The sequence below is a fragment of the Prionailurus bengalensis genome, chromosome A1 (assembly GCF_016509475.1).
Source record: "Prionailurus bengalensis isolate Pbe53 chromosome A1, Fcat_Pben_1.1_paternal_pri, whole genome shotgun sequence".
NCBI lineage: Eukaryota > Metazoa > Chordata > Mammalia > Carnivora > Felidae > Prionailurus > Prionailurus bengalensis.
Window position 1 is genome coordinate 196,948,244 of NC_057343.1, and position 16,955 is coordinate 196,965,198.

The 16,955-nt window shown below is 52.3% G+C and overlaps 1 protein-coding gene across 4 annotated transcripts in view; it reads left to right on the forward strand.

Annotated features, from left to right (window-relative positions):
- Positions 1 to 16,955, forward strand: part of TNIP1 (TNFAIP3 interacting protein 1) — a 52,916-nt gene that overhangs the window by 23,005 nt on the left and 12,956 nt on the right. For all 4 annotated transcript variants that reach the window (XM_043600775.1, XM_043600694.1, XM_043600839.1 and 1 more), the window contains 7 exons: positions 8 to 142; positions 1,417 to 1,502; positions 2,936 to 3,019; positions 5,442 to 5,633; positions 9,420 to 9,514; positions 11,128 to 11,248; positions 15,366 to 15,455. In XM_043600775.1, coding sequence (XP_043456710.1) covers positions 8 to 142; positions 1,417 to 1,502; positions 2,936 to 3,019; positions 5,442 to 5,633; positions 9,420 to 9,514; positions 11,128 to 11,248; positions 15,366 to 15,455 — 803 coding nt within the window. The remainder of the gene's footprint in view (positions 1 to 7; positions 143 to 1,416; positions 1,503 to 2,935; positions 3,020 to 5,441; positions 5,634 to 9,419; positions 9,515 to 11,127; positions 11,249 to 15,365; positions 15,456 to 16,955) is intronic.

Here is a 16,955-nt window from a genome sequence, read left to right on the forward strand (position 1 = left end):
TCCCCAGGGGAGCTTTTGGAAGAGTCCCAGATGGAAGCATCCAGGCTGCGGCAGAAGGCCGAGGAGCTGGTCAAGGACAGCGAGCTGCTGCCACCGCCATCTCCCTCTTTGGCCTCCTTTGACCACTTGGCTGAGCTCACAGGTACCGGGGGGCCGGAGTTGTTTCCGGGCGTTCAACAGACTCCGAAGTCTTTAGACCCTTAACAGTGGTCTCCCTCCTCATTCAGAAACCCACATCTCCTCCATTTATCCTTGGGCCCCAGACCATCCTCCTAGTCATGTTTTGTCCACAGCATCCCTGAGAAGGTCAGACTTGGAAGGGACTTGAAAATAATTCTGTGTAAAAATGGCTGGTGACTCAGCACTCCTGAGGCCCTGGCAGACATTAGCGATGGATCACAACAACGCACTGCACCCGAGATGTGGCCTCAGGATCTCTATCAGCGTATTTAGTCAGCAGATATTTAACGAGCAGCTCCCGCACGCCAGGCCTAGCGTTCCAGACAGCTACTTCGGGTCAGTCAGACTTGGCACATGAGCCAAAAGCTCTCTGGTCTGGCCCCACTTTTTCCATTTACCGCTGGGGCCCACGGAAGAGTCTGGATTTCCTGTTAGCTTGCTGCAGTGTACCTCAAATGTAAGGCACACACACTGCCTGTTAAAGGAACACGTCACCTGTGAGGGAGGGTTGTGGTCCTGTGTGTGGTCACCACGCATCCCTCAGCATGTCTCTGAGTACGGGGCAAGGTCCGGGGCAAGGGAAGAAAAGGCACCCACACATGGGGCTCAAGTGCCTTGTGCTGCTGCCTACCTACAGTCTTGGCCTAGGCCAGTATGCGAGCCTTCCATCGGCTGTGGTTACATTTGCTGAATGGACAAATGGAGGAGAGTGATGATCCCAGAGTCCACTGTGCTGCCGTCAGAGGGCATTTCCAGCCTCTTGTCTGTTCAGCAGTGATTTCTGAGTCCCAGCTTGGTGCCAGGCCCACGCCCTGAGTGAGAGGTGCAGCTGCTGATTGCGTGACTGTGGGCCATCTGGTGACCTTTCCAGGCCTCAGTTTCCTTCCTTCAAAATGCAGATACAGAGCTTTCATGAGAATTGGCTGAGATGACAAATATAAAAGTACTTTGTTAATTGTAAAGTGTCTCCCTTGGTATCATTGAGGCAGGTCCCGGGTAGCGAGGAGCAGTGGCCACCTTGGGATTTTCCCAGCAAGTCTATAGAAGATAGTGTCTCTGCCCAGCTTCTGTCCCCATCATTCCAGTCGTTTTCCCAGGCTACCTGGCCCTGGCAGGACCACCTCTCATTTTCCCAGACTTGGGTAGAACTCATCTGGCTGGGGCTGTCTGCGAGGGCATGGTATCTGGGCTTTCCCCCTTTTCCTGCTGCTTATCCATGTGTTCTCAATTCTCCAGGAAAGGAGGCAGATGTCCCAGCAGCCCCTGCTGACCCTGCACACCCCAGCAACAAGGCAGAGCTGGTCCAAAAACCTCCATCCAGTGTAAGTTACGTTTGGAGTCATGGCTGAAAGTTGCCTGGACCTCAGGTGCTCATTGGCAGATACAAGAACTTGACGAGAGAGGATTAAAGTCAAGGAACTTGGGTTCTGACTTGCTAGGTGATATTGGGCAGGTTGATCTCTGTCTCTCTGGGGGCTTGATTTCCCCATTTTCAAACGAAGGCCATGGTGAAAACTTATCAGGAAGACTCTGGTATGCACAGGGCATTCCTCTCATTTACTGAGTTGTATAATGCCAAGCGTGTGTCGACCGGGTACAGTGCTGGGAAAACAGACAGATGTGACATGGAACTCAGATTCTCACAGGGGGCTCAAAAGGTGTCTTCTCCATATTTGCCTTGAGAAGTTTTTCTTGGTATCCCAGGCCTGGAAGGGAGCCACGTGGTCATATTGTTCAGTGTCTTCATCCCACGGATGGGGTCCAGAGAGAGAAGAGTGTTTCTGAGGAAATGGAGGTGAAAGGGAGACTTTCTAGAGCAGAGCTGAGATCCAGAGCGGGGTTCTTAGAGACCACGAGGCTCAGCTGAAGCTGAGTACAGATCCTTCCACGTATCTGCCTGTTCCTGAGATGAGGCAAGTCTGGAACAGGCTTTGGAGACCAGGTTTGGTAGCAATCCCAGAGTCAGTTCCTGGTTGAGAGGAACTATCAGCCTATCCACTGGTTGCACAACCGGTACATTCTACTCAGCATGGCCGAGAGGTGTGAGAAGTCCCGAAGTCCTTGGCCACCCAGGGATTCGGGCGAATCCTGTAAAAGTCTCTCCAATTTTGTTGATGCATCCTTGGGACTTACTGCAGATCACACCACTCCTCTGGGATCTCTGGGACTGGGTTGGCAAGGCTGGCACAGGACCGCCTTGGTGGTGGCCATACTAAATGCTATCTGTGTTCTCTGGGCGACCAACTAGAGACACCTGGGCCTGGGAGACCGCTCTGATGCCATAGGAAGAGTGTTGGACTTGCAGTCCTTGGGTTCAGTCCCTGCTTTTGCATTAACTAACTGTATGCTCTCCCGTTTCCTCATCTGTCCAAAGGGGATATAACCCTCTGAGCCCTCTGTGGGTTGCTTTGAGAAATAATGGAGTCTGTGAGAACATTTTAAAAGTGCACGGCCTTCGAAAGAGACTGCAATTGTAAAGTGCTAGCTGTTCAAGGTCACTAGTCCAACATCCCTGTTTTACAGATGAGGAAACTCACCTCAGGGGAAAGTGACCTCAGATCACACAGTGGGGTGTGGGCAGACCTGTTGAGAATCCTTCTCTGTGGTCTCTCATGAAGTCACGTGGCTCCGCCCTGTGAGCTCAGCCTCTGCATGGGGGGGCTGCCCAGCTGAATTGCTGCTCTCAGTCTCGAGGCCCCAGCGGAGGGGTGAGGTGTCTTTCTCTCGGGCAGTCCCTAACTCCCTTTCTGCACAGGGCACCTCGTCTGAATTTGAAGTGGTCCCCGCCGAGGAGCAGAATTCTCCACTGGCAAGTGGTGGCCAAGCCAGAAACACAATGGTGAGTGGATGGCAGGTCCCCAGCACGTCCCATGTCTCTCTGTTTCAGTCACTCAGCCCTGGCAAAGAGGCACAGGATCCACTGAGATCCCTTGGGCACCCTGGAGTTACCTGGGGATACACGAGGGGCCAGGGCAAGGGGTGCTTCTCGCTCACATATGCAAATTCCTGGCTGGTGACTTCCCCGACTTGGGCTATACAGACACCCGACCATTGAGAAAGCCTGGGCACATTGCCAGCCCTGCTGGTCTCTGCCTTGTCGGGGGGTGCCTCTACACACTATGACTCAGCTTTGGGGCCTGTGGGCAACTAGCCTGGCTGGAGTAGAAGGGGTCGGAGAAGCCCAGAGCAGCTTAAGGCAGGTGATTTATCCTTTTGTGCAGGCCGTCTGTTCCTCCCAGGCTTCCCCCCAGGGCATACATGTATACACACACACACACACACACACACACACACACACTCCTCTAACTCTGGGGTGTCTACCCAGCATACTCTTTCTATACCTTACCCTGCATGCTGCTTTTATTCCACCTATGTCCTCCTCTGCTCTCTCTTAAAATGGCAGACTTCTTGGAGAACCATGGCAAAAGGTCTGGAATATTCTTCAAAAGTCTTAAAGCCCTGTCCTTTCCTCCTTCGCCCTCCCTCTCCACTTTGAGATTTGTTTTTGGTGGTGGTAATAAGACAGTAAGTGGCCTAACTCTTCACCTTGATGTCCTGTTTCCTCAACTCACCAAGGCCTAGGGGACAGATATTGTTCTTTAGTTCATGTTGTGTCTGTCAGTCCCCAGTGCAAGGTCCCCATCAAGTGGTCATCCAGCTTACGCTGGCATGCCTTCAGTGACAAGTGGCTCCTCACCATATCTGGCAGGTCTGAGTAGTAGAAAGTCTCTGTATATTGTCTCCTGGGAACTTTTGCCCCCTGTCTTGCCCTATGCCTGAAGGCTCTGAGATGCTGGCTCAGGAGGTAAGACCCTGCTGCTCAGAGAGTAGTTCAGTCTGTGACCTTGGACCAGTACTTTCATCTTGTTAATAAGTTCCTCCTTAGTCCCACCATGTGCCTATTCTGTGCCAAGCCAAGCCAAGCCAGCCTGGGAGCTTACAGACCGGTTGGAGAAACCGGAGGGATGAAGCCATTCATGAGCCTTAAATAGAGCAGCATTCACCGCCTCAAGTCCTTTGTGGGAAGAGGCAGTGGGGGAAATGAATGCAGAATTGAAGAAGCAGCATTATCTCCTGTTAGAATAAGGTGCTAACAATATTATGTAGGCATTCACTGAGCACCACGCTGTGGCTGTAGGGCATTTCTAGCGCTGCACAATGCAGAGACAAAGGAGTTCAGTGTGGCAGAGCACTGGATCGAGAGCCAGGAAGCCAAAGTCCAGTCCTGGATCTGCCACTGACTTGCTGGGCAACTTTGGGCGAGTTCCTTCTCCCCATCCCATGATTTCCCAGCCTGAGCCCTGAGGTTCCCCTGTAGCTCTGATGTCCGTGACTTCCATGAACGTTTGGGGAGCTGCTAGAGGAGCGGAAATGTGGGCAGGGCCAGGAAGGATGAGCAGGGAGGACACTGTGGGACCGAAGCCTGGTACACAGAGGCTCAGGCAGGGGAAGGTGGGGACTCAGATACCCGGCAGGGGAGCTGGGCTCGATACAGTGAGCTGTAAGGTGCCGATAAGGATCCTTGGGCATGGTATTGGTGTAACTGCAGCACTATCTGTGGTAAGAAAGTTCTAGACAGAGGAGAGGTGGCTTAAGAGAGAGAAAGAGACTGATTGGTTATTGAGATTCGACTGTCATGCCCACAGTGTGTTTCATTTCTTACACACTCTACTAGGTTAGGGTTCTTTGCACTATCTAGAGCAATGGTTCTTAACCTGTTTTGACTCTTGGGTCCTCTGAGAAGTTGATGAATGCTTGGACCATTCCCCAGAAGACACACATAGACATAGAAGTGGGACAGTTTTGGTCCCTGCATGGCTTCCTGGTCAGGAGTCCCCAAGCCGAAGAAGCAGTGACATGGAGCGACACCACTTTCCTGGGCTTGTAGCTTTCATAAGTCAGTTCACCTTCATAAGAACCCTATGAGATAGAAGGGAAGGAAGGAGTGTGTGTGCACTTAGGAGGTGAGGATTCTGAGACCTGGTGGACAAGTGGTTTACCCACAGGTGCTCAGCGAGGCCCAGAGTGTGGGAGGAAGGTGACTGTGCTGCTGGTAAGCCCGCCTGTGGCCTGGGAGCCCCAGGTCCTGCCCCGTGAGTCAGCCCCAAACAGGGAACCTGTGTAACTAGAGAATTTCCCTGGGCTAGCTGGGATCAGAGGGGAAACTGAGTCATGAGACACGGGGAAGCAGAGGGAGAATGGTCGGCGGTGCCTACTCAGCCCCCGGTGAAGAGTGGTCAGTGTCCCTTCCCTCCCGCCAGGAGTTGGGCCCCCTGCCCCACGAGGACACCAACCTGATGCTGCACCTGCAGCGCCTGGAGACCACCTTGAGCGTGTGTGCCGAGGAGCCGGACCACAGCCAGCTCTTCACCCACCTGGGTCGCATGGCCCTCGAGTTCAACCGGCTGGCGTCCAAGGTGCACAAGAACGAGCAGCGCACCTCCATCCTCCAGGTGAGGCCAGCAGGTGGGAGGGCTGCCGGGGACGGCAGGTGTGCCTCCCCCCTCCCCCCCCTCCTCCAGCTCTTCTCAGATCCAGGGGTACCACGGGCATGTCTAAGGGCAATGTTGGGGGCTGACTCTGGGTTTACTGTTCAGGGTAGTGAGCAAAGTGAGGAAGTTGTGGGAAGGCAGGAGGAAGAGGAAGGAAATTGGAAAATGTGGGTGGGCAATGCAAATTTCATGGTTGGGGATACCCTCGGGGCGTGGATGTGGGCAAGTCAGCAGCAGCCCTGCCTCTGGTCTTCACATGTGGGGTGGGGGGAAGGAACAGAGGCCAGCCTGTATATGTTATTGTCCCTGCCCCCTATGGTGGTAACATCATTACCCCACTTCACGGGTGGGGGTGCAGCCCTGGAGAGGTGATTATTTTGCCTAAGGTCACCCAGTTAGTGGGCGATACGGTTGATTCAAACCTCAATCTGTTCTTTTCTAAATCCCATGCTCTTAACCATCATTCGAACCTGCCTCCCCACCGGGGAGTCTTTCTTTCCCAACCTTCCCTGTGCCGTGGGAGTGAAGTCAGCTTTCCTTCCTAGGCCAGGCTAGGCCTTGGAATAGAATGGTCCTTGGTTCCAGTAGTGACTTCTTTTTTGTTGTATGACCGTGGACAGGTCACTTGCCTTCTCTGTGCCGCACTGTCCCTATCAGTACCATGGAGCGGGGAATGCCTTCCTTGTGGGATGGCTGTATTAATGAAGCACCCAGAGCAGCCTCAAACATAGCAAGTGGTCGCTGTTGGAATTTCTGGTGATTGATCATCCGTACTGGGCAGGGGATCTTAGCCTCAGGGACCTTGGATAGGGAAGGATTCACAGATGGCAAAACTGGGGCTTGATGAGGATCAGAGCACCTGCCACCTTAGTGACAAGGCATAACTTGAAGTCTCCTTCCTCCTTCCTAGACCATGCCAGCCACTGGGCAGTCACTGGTCTGTGGTCTCATTCATGTCAGCAGACATTCAAGATATTCCAGTTGATGGAAGTTGGGGAGTGGGGGGGGGACATCTACCGTGTGTGACCTTGGGAAGGGCTGGGTTGACAAGGGCAGGAGGGGCATCCAGTCTGGAGACAGGTGTGAGGAGAGATGTGAGGGGCAGAGGATTCCGGGGAGAGGGCAGGACTCCCATCCCACCTTGAGGGAGGGACATGTTGAAGGGAGTGACCAGAACATGCTGTGAGGGTCTGGGGGTGCCAGGCTGAGGGAGACACCGTTCTGATGGCAGGGGTTTCGGGGTGTCAAAGCTGAGCTCCGGGGAGGTAAACCTGGGGCTGTTCATGGAGTCAGATCACTCTGAGTGCCACCATTTTGGCTTTGAAATGGGGAGTGATACCAGGCCTCATCAAAGGGGGTCCTGCCAGCCTTTGGCATTTTTTATATAGCGAGCTCCTGTGTGTGTTTCCTTCTTAGCTTTTACCATAGTTTGTAATAATTTTATCTTATTACGTGGCTTATTTACTTTGTGTTTGATTTTTGTCCCTGTTAGCATGTAAGTCTCACAAGGGGTGGGGGGCAGGTACCTTGTCTGCCATATTCGTCAGGTATCCTGGCGTTCAGCACTTAACAGGTGCTACATGTGCATTTTTGAGTGAGTGAGTGAATCACAGGACCTCACAGGAAAGCTCTGTTGGCTCCCTTTGATGGCAGCAGACGACCTTTGTGACCGCCTCTCTCTATCAGCTGTTTTGTGCTCAGGGACTGGGAGGAAACTGCCCTCTGGACTAGAAGGGTAGACAGCACGTGAATCCTTGTCCCGGCCTTCCCTTAGTGACCAGGAGCAGGATGTTTTGTTTCTGGCCAGGGCATCCTGGGTATTTGCCTAGCCTGTGGGTGGAGCCACATTAATCCAATTCCTCCTCAGTTATTCATTGATTTGTTTCTTGGTTCGCTCGACAAACATTGTCACAGCCAGGTATGGTGCAAGGCGTCTGCTAGACATTGGAACAAGTCACCGTGGTTTTCCGTTCTCTCGGCCTCGGATCCCTCATGTCCTACCAGCTTCCGTTTCCAGGCTGTCTCCTCCATGCAGCCTTCCCAGGTCTCCCCTGTGTTAGTCAGAAAGGGCTAGGTTTTGCTGTGGAAACAAAACAGCTCTGAAATCTCCTCGGCTGACATACAGTTTCCCTCCGATTCCATGTGGCAGGGGCTAGTTTCTGCTCCTCGGTTTACTCAGAGGCCCAGGCTGACAGAGCCCCCACCATCTCGTGCGCTCTGGTGTATAAGGCAGCCACAGCCACAGGAGAGACCAAAGAATTGGGCCTGAGCCAGCCCAGAAGTGGACACGGGGCGCTGCCACTCACTTTCATTGGCCATGAGTAATCACATGGTCACAGACAGCCCGGGACAAGGACATGGAAGGGAGTAGGTGGAATGCAGTGAATACAACCGGTCCCCCCCCTCCCCCCCCAGCACCCTCCGCACAGCGGGGAGACACCAGTTGAGGGTCTGCCACGTGGAGCACAGTCTCAGCGGCGATTCTCAGCAGCTGTGCAACCTCATGCAAATTATTTCACCTGCGATGACTCACTTTTAAAACAGAGCCAGGTGACTTACGCAGCTTTGGGGAAGCGGCGAGGCCCCGAGGAGGCAGCGAGTGCAGGAGCACCTAGCCATGGACATGGCACGTACTAGGTGCTCACTGAGTATTTGCTGAAAGTGGGTAACTTTGTACCGATGTGGGGTATCACATCACCGGTCGGCACTTCCCTGCCCTCCCCGTCTGCAGGGCCCTGAGTCCGGCTGCCCATCTTCCATGCCCCCCCCCCCCCCTCGCACTGCTTCGAACAGGAGGCCTCAGATATCAGCACATGACTGGCAGGTCACAGGGCACTTGCACCCTGGCGGTCTTGTTTGTCCTCAGAGCAGCCCTGTAAAGGAGGCAGAGAAGGAATAGTTGTCCACATCCGGAGAGGAGGGAACTATGTCTCAGCAGTGAAGCAAGCCCGAGCCACACCTGAGAAATTGCTGAGGTCTTGGCTGAGTGCCCTGTTTTCCAACTTACCATTGGACAGCACTGGAAGCCTCTTACATTCTCCAGATTGACTGAGCTCACGGGCCTCCTAGGACTCAGCCCTTCCCCTGTTCACTCATTCATTTGGCCATTCAGTCATTCAGTCATGCATTCCTCTAGCAGAGTTTAGTGTTGACTGTGCTAAGTGCTGAGCTGGGCTGAGGTCCTGGGAGGGGGTCCCAGCCCTGCGGGAGCCCGCAGACTTGCGGGCAGAGTCGGGGGTGGACGTTAAGGAAACAACGACACGAGTGGTTCTTTGGCCGTAATTGTCACAAGCATCAAGGGTGACCAAGGATAATAATGGAGGTGACCTAACTCACCCGAGATTGGGAGTCGGGGAGGACTTCTCTGAGGAAGTGATGTTCAGACTGAGACCTGAAGCAGGAGTAGAAGGGAGCCGGGGAGAAGGCTGTGGGGCAGGAGTGTTCTCCGCTGTAGGAACAGCAGTGCAGGAGGAGGAGGGATGGAGCTCTCTGCCCAGGAAGACCAGAAGGCCCTGTGGCCGCTTCTTGGTCAGGCATCCCCATGGCTGGCTCCGGAGGGAGAGGATGCATAGAGGAGCCTGCATGGGCCTAGCACCTGGGTTCTCAGCTGTCCTGAGACAGATTGGGTGAGGCCATGCAAAGGGGTAACGTGTTGGGACCTGGCATGGCTCTGTCCTCCATCATCAAGCTGCATTTAGGGCCCAACCCTTCCCTCACCTTGCCCCCATCTACCTCTCTGCCTTGCAGACCCTGTGTGAGCAGCTTCGGAAGGAGAATGAGGCCCTGAAGGCCAAGCTGGACAAGGGCCTGGAGCAGCGGGATCAGGCTGCCGAGAGGCTGCGGTAAGTCCAGACTCCTCCGGAGTGAGGACTCAGGTGGGCAGGAAGAGAGGGATAGTACATGGCACCAATTTCTGGGCTGAAGGCTGAGGGCTCTGAGGCTTTGGATGTCAGGTCTCTTGGTCCTTTTCCTTGGGTACCTTGGTGTTTCCTCTCTGGCCCTTTTAGTACCTTTATAAAATGCCTTGAGAGCTTCAGAAGAGGGTCTGTACAAATCGCACTCCTTCCTTGGGAACTTGCCCCCTTAGCTTGTTGTTAGCAACCGCCAGTCTGCTGTGGGGAGAGGACTCAGGGCTTTGCTGCCCTCTTCTGGCCACCGTCATGTCCTGCCAACAGTCAGGGGTCCCTCATTTGCCTCCTGGTCTCAGACTCCACTGTGCCTCAGGATCACTGAGGGTCAGGGAAGGCATTACAGCTTCACTCTCTCACCCCTCCCTCCTCAGCTGAGATTCTGATTCAGTGGATGTGAAGCCGACCTAGGCATTTTCCCAAGGGCTTCTGTGATTACGGTGTAGGTAGACCCAGGACTACAGTTGAGGAACACTGCTCTTGATTGTCCGAGTGTGAAGGGCCCTTTGAGGTTATGCAGGTCAGACCCCTCATGGTGCAGAGGGAGACTGAGGCCCAGAGAGAGTCATATGTAACCACTGAGCCGTTGTGCCATTTTGAGGCAGCATATATTTATTTACTTCTGGATGGCCAAACAGTTGGGAGTTTTAGAGCCGTAATGACTCCATCCATGGATCTGAAACCCCAGGTCGGAGGAATGACTCATGACTAGAAAGCAGGAGTGCAAGTCCCTGCTGTGTGACCTTGGGAAAGCCACTTTACTTCTCTGTCTCTCTTTTTTTTTCTTCTGTTATTACATGGAAACTTAGCCGGCAAATAGAACGTAAAGAAATATTTTTCGTACTTCAGTCATACCTGAATCCATATCACCACGTTTATTATGTCCTATATCACCTACCTTATTGATTTAAGAATTGGCTTCAATTTGAATAATGTTTTTGCTTAAAATGATGATAAAGAAAAGTTGCGCTGGAGTTCATGGAAAACACCATTACCTTTAATAAATAGAAGACAACCCTAACAATAAATACAACGAACACGGAAGGGTGTTGGGTGTTAGTAAGTCCTGGCAAAGTGCCGCCACCCACTTAAAGCTCTGAGCCTGAAGCCTGCCCTTGTCCTGTGAACAAGGGAGACTGGCAAGTCCTGGAGGAGTGCTCAAGACCTGTCGGCACCAGCTGAGACTGTTCCATGCTCTACACAAGAAGTTTGAAGATGATTGGAAAGGGTGTAACTTTCTCACTAGAGTGCGGTCAGAGTTATTTGATGCAGGTTTGGACACATCCTGGAGTTCTCCTGTTTGCAGACCTCCCACAGTTGGGAAACCCTGCTGTTGATTGACGATCAGAGACTTCCAGAGAAGCCCACATTGCCAGCAAAGTGGCTTAAGGATGCCTTCTTTTGTTCTATCCAAGGGCAGGTTTCAGGGTCCTCCCTTTTTCCCCAGAACTCAGCTGTAGTAGTAGGTGATGAGTAGTAGGTCTGAGAACCCCAGGCTTCTTAACACAGGGCCGGCAACGTGACCTCTCTGTTTGCCTCCGACCCAGGGAGGAAAACATGGAGCTTAAGAGGTTGTTGATGAGCTGCGGCAAAGAGGATACCTGTGGGCAGCCGGGCTTCCCAAAGACGGAAGGCGCAGGCAAGAAGGGGGTGGCCGGACAGCAGCAGGTACGTGGTCACAGACTCCTTCCACAGCATCTGGGATCGCCACTGTCTAGCCTCCGTTGCCCCCTGCAGTGAGCTCACCACTTCCTGCTGTAGCCCGTTCTACTGTTACAGGGTTCCCGTTAGATGGCTTTTCCTTAGCTGGGCCTGACAGTCCACCTGTCCCGGAGTTTCCACTTCTTAGCCCTCCTTCTGCCTTTAGCCACACAGAACATCCCATTCCCTGGGACACACGGGCTGCTGGCCATGACCGTGGCCTCGTGGCCCCCACCGGCCTTCTCTCCAGGCTGCGTAGTTTCATTTCCTTCCGCCACGGCTCATAGAAGGTGGTACTGAGTCCTTCGCTCAGTTTGGGCACATTCCCTAAACACGTTCCGATTTGTGAAGGTCTCTTGTGGGTGGATCTCAAAAGTCAGTGTAACATCTCAGATATTCCTGGCAGAATTAGGGTGTTGGGTTGAGAAGGCCCATCGGGGGACTCTGTTAAGCTCCTGGGATTGCTTCCTAGAGCCTCTGACCTGGACAGAAGTGGGGTTAGCTGACATTGCCATGGCCCGGCGCCCCTTCCCACTGCGGCTCTCAGCTGTGCCCCATGCCCAGTTCCCAAGCAGAAGCTGAATCTCTACCCTTGCCCAGTGTGTACATTTCCCCTTGGTGTGGCGCTGAGTCCCAACTTTTTACTGACACGTTTCCCCTTTTTACTAGGGTTTAATGGCTGCACGGCAGGATTTGACATTTTTAACAAACCCACACCTATGTAAAGGCAGTAATTATCCTAATAACTTAATTCCTCACTACTATGTGGCAAGGTAGCATTTACCTGGGGCTTGCAAATCCATCATCCTGTTTGGATCTCCACTCTACACGTATGCTAGGCAGGGCCAGGACTATTACTGCATGACACAGCGGTGGTAGGAGGTGTGGAGAGGTCATGTGACTTCCTGTCATCAAGATCCCTGCATCACCTGCTATCAGGCAGACAGAGGGGTGCCTTGGGGTGCCTCAGGGAAATGCGCTGATAAATGGCCTTCTGAATTCCAGCCCAGGGAGCCCCTCCCTTCCTCCATTTAGCCCTCAGGGCAGAGCCTGCTTGGCCGTCCCCTTGCGGAAGTGACTTGTGAAGCCCCCTGATCCCCCGTGGGTTCCCTGAGCCACCATGGGTGTGGGATTCCCTGGGGAGGCCTCTTCGCTTTCCCAAGCCCTTTAATGCTGGCTCATCTAACGTGACCCCCCAGAGGCCCAGCCCTTCTTACCACCCTGCTGGGGACGAAGGCCCCATGGGAGGCATGCGTTATGGGCCGCGGTGGAGCCCGTGCCCTGGAGCTGGCTCCACCTCGTGCCAGCATGGCCACCGTGACTGAGTGACATAAACCAACCATCTGGCCTCAGTTTCTTCTTCTGTAAAATGGAGGCTGTGACACCCACCTCGGAGGATGGCGGGAGGGTTCAGGGTGATACCTGTAAAGTAGGTGTGGCGCTGGGCACATGGTAAACAGTGAAACTAGCTGTTGCTTTAATGGTAGCTTTGGTGCCAGCAGCCAGGTGGGCTGATTCTTCTCTTTTTCTTCTTTTTTTTAAAGTTTATTTATTTATTTTGAGAGAGGGGCAGAGAGAGAAGGAGAGAGAGAATCCCAAACAGGCTCCACACCAGCAGCTCCAAGCCTGAGAACTCACCAACCATGAGATCATGACCTGAGCCGAAACTGAGTCGGGATGCCTAACGGACTGAGCCACCCAGGCACCCCCGACTCTTCTCTTCTTTGTGGAAGTTGATTGTGTGCCCCCCAGGAGACCCTGTCCCTTCTTCCTCCTTGTCCTGTGAGGACACAGCAGGCTTCCAGGGGCAGGCCCATCTTTTGCCTTTCTTAAAGGTGACGGTCCTTGGAGGGCTCCCCCAGCGCACTGCCCTTCCTCCCCGGGTCTGTGGTGTGCTGGCAGGCAATCGCCTGCAGGGGGCACCTGAGCCTCACTAGTCCTGCATTCAGGGACCGGCCTGTCCCCACGAGCCATGGGAAGGCAGGGGATAGAGAGAATGTGGGCAGCCACCCCAGGACAAATGCTGACAAGCCCATGGGTGTCAGAGATTGGGGCCTGCAGAGCCCATCTGGCTTGATCTCCCTTGTACCAAGGCCCAGAGAGGGTGTGGGTCTTGGCCTCATGCAGGGCCTTGGAGGTAGACCCAATATTCCACTGCTGGACTCCTAAGCTCATTCTCTTTCACCTCCACATTTCCTGTTTAAACAAATTTTTTTTTAACTTCTAGAGAACTTTAGATTTACAAAAAACCAATTGCAAAAGTAGTCCGGACAATCCCCCGTATCTCCTTATCAAGTTACATAACCACGGTTCAATGACCAAAACTCAAAAACAAACAACACTATTAACTAAACTACAGACTTTGTTCAGATTTCACCAGTTTCTCGCTCATATCCTCTTTCTTACTTTCTGTGCTGGCGCTGGGAGTCCAGGATCCCACGCCGCACTTGGGTGTCACAGTCCTTAGTTTCTTCCAGTCTGTGACAGTTCCCAGCTGCACCTTGTGTTTCGCGCTTCTGACTTGTGCTGGCCAGTTATTTTGTACCATGTGCCTCAGTATGGGTTTAACTGATGTTTTCTCGTGATCGGATTGAGATGTGGATTTGCGCAAGGTTCCCCGGGAGTGACACCATGCCCCTCGTGGTGCATCATGTCAAGGATACATGATGTCAGTGTATCTTACTACTGTCAACACTGATTGCTTGGCTGAGGGGGCGTGTGTTGGTTTTTCCGTAATAAAGGGGCTAATTTTCCCTTTGTAGTTAATAAATCCTTTTTTTAAATAATTTTTTTAAGTTTTTATTTATTTTGAGAGAGAGAGAGCACGAGCCAGGGTGGGGCAGAGAGAGAGAGAGAGAGAGAGAGAGATTGAGAGAAAGAGAAAATCCCAAGCAGGCTCTGCAGAATCAGCACAGAGCCTGACATGGGGCTGGAACCCATGAAACTGTGAGATCATGACCTGAGCCAAAATCAAAAGATGGACACTTAAGTGACTGAGCCACCCAGGTGCCCCAACAAAGACTTATTTTTGAGGAGAAACTTTAAGTCTGTGCAAATGTCCTGTTTCTTTTTACACTTCTCACTAATTTTCGTATCCATTGGTGGATCTCACCTGCCACGATCATTAGGACGATAGTGTTCTCACAGAGATTTTGAATTTCTCTCATTCCCTCTATACTCAGTAATTGGAATTCTTCTGTAAGGAAGAGTTGCCCCTTCTCCCCCACTTATCTGTTTATTCAGCTGTTCCTTTCTACCAGTATGGACTCAGGGCATTTATTTTATTCTTTGGGCTATGATCCAGTTCTGTCGCGATGTATATTTTTGTTCAAATCGCTCCAGCTTTGGCCACAGGAAGCTCTTTCGAGTTGTCTCTTTTGCCCGTTAGACACGCCCTTCTTCATGTAATTATTATCGAGCAGTTTCTTACTTTCTGGCACAAGATAACTCCAAGCTCTCCTTATATTTTCCCTGCCCCGGGAATGAACCACTTCTCTAAGGAACCCTATTTCTTTTTGTTAGAGAATGGCATTTAGAAACCAAGATCTGGGCCCTGGGTGTGCTCGTTGCCACTGGAGTGTCATGTCATGGCTTTAGGCTTTCTCAGAGGACAGAGCTAGGAAACACACGCACAGGTACTAATCACACATACACATACGTCTTTATTTCTGTATCTTTCTAAAAAAGGTTTTTAAGTAAACATTTTGTAAAATGTTAAAAAAATCTGTAACTCTTGCCTTCCAGGTCAGAAGATGTTTGGTTGATGTGTGTTGGGGAAGAAGAGGGGAGGGAAGGCAGCAGTGTCTTAGAGATAGAGTCTGAGCAGGGGAAGAAGTGGCCATGGCAGGGGAGCAGAGGGCAGGAGGGCAGGGGAGGAGGGGAGGAGGAATAATGATCTCAGCAGACTTTCCCAAGCAGGCGTAGTCATGGCTGGGATATGTAGCGGTGTCCTGGCCAGTGAGGGGATTAGAAATGTGGGAGACCCAGGGCTGGGTCCCTGGGTAGAGGCCTTTAAGGAGCGCTGAGTGAGTGACAGAATTGTTCTCTGAGGCTTTGCTGAAGGCCCCTCCGTGTTTCTCCCCAGGCTTGTGTGACAGCAGGTAAGATCCCAGAGGTCGGGGCCTTGGGTGCAGCCGAGAAGAAGGTGAAAATGCTGGAGCAGCAGCGCACAGAGGTAGGTGGCTAGAGGGGGTGGGGGTGGCCAAGGGAGACCCTCCTTCCCTCCCCGGACTGTCGGAGCAAAGGCCCTCCCTGGCCCCCTGTCTGGTCTTAGATCACCATGGTGAGTTGCCGTGGTGACCACTGAACCATTGGCCACGGGAGAGACCTGCTGCCTTGTCCTGGGCTCGTGTTTCTTGATGAGTTCCCCTGGCCGCAGGGGTCACTCTGCAGATGTGGCATTTGGGGCATGGCCTAAAATTGTTGGCGGGGGGACAGTGTAGCGGGCTTCCCTGGTAAGCCCCGGATGGTGAAAGGAGGTTGTGATAAGGTAGGGAAGTTGCAGCATCAGGAAGGGGGAGCACGGGGTTCCTCTGTCACCCTTGTAGCTGGTTCAGGGAGGGATTGTCACAGAAGGAGAGGATGCGACGCTTTATAGCACTGCTTCGAACCGGCTGGAAGTCTCCAAAATTGAGGCTATGCCCTTGTGTCCCATGCATGTTCCTCCTCCATCCCTGACCCCAGGCTGGTATTTCCAGGCTGGAGGCGGAGCAAATTCCTGTCTGTTCTTTTAGCCTCTCCACTCCACACAGCCCGGGTTCTTCTCCAGATTCCTGGGCCTTGCTGCCCTCCCTGGGCCTCCAGCACATTTGAAAGTCAGGCCTCCATTAGTCTTTTTCTTATGTGCCTAGCAATTTTAGTTTTCTTTTTCTGTCGCTGTAAGGTATTTGCTCTGATTACAAAAGTAATGTGACACTCATTCGAAAAATACTGAGAACCCCACCACCTAGAGATGCCCCCAGTTGGCAACAGTCCTAAGTTCTATTCTGTACTTATCAATTTATAATCTGTTTTTAAAAATAAACGGGAAAATGGGGCGCCTGGGTGGCTCAGTCGGTTAAGCGTCCAACTTCGGCTCAGGTCATGATCTCGCAGTCCGTGAGTTCGAGCCCCGTGTCGGGCTCTGTGCTGACAGCTCAGAGCCTGGAGCCTGCTTCAGATTCTGTGTCCCCCTCTCTCTCTGCCCCTCCCCTGCTTGCACTCTGTTTCTGTCTCTCTCTCTCTCTCTCAAAAATAAATAAACATGAGAAATTTTTTAAAAAGCAGAAAAATTAGGGGTGCCTGGGTGGCTCAGTTGGTCAAGCCTCCAACTTTGGCTCAGGTTATGATCTCGCTGTTTGTGAGTTCCAGCCCCGCACCGGGCTCTGTGCTGACAGCTCAGAGCCTGGAGCCTGACTCAGATTCTGTGTCTCCCTCCCTTTCTGCCCCTCCCGGCTCACGCTCTGTCTCTCTCTGTCTCTCAATAATAAATAAACGTTAAAAAAATTTTTTTTAAGCAGAAAAATTATATCCTATATACTGCATCGCAGATTGCTGTTTTTCCTTTCTCCTTTAAAATTAACTGTATCTTTGAGGGTATTTATTTTTGTGTAAAACATACATTTCTTCGATTCTGAGTACTCTTTATCATATGTTACTGTGTCTGAAATTGGGATACCTTTTCCCATTGTTTTTT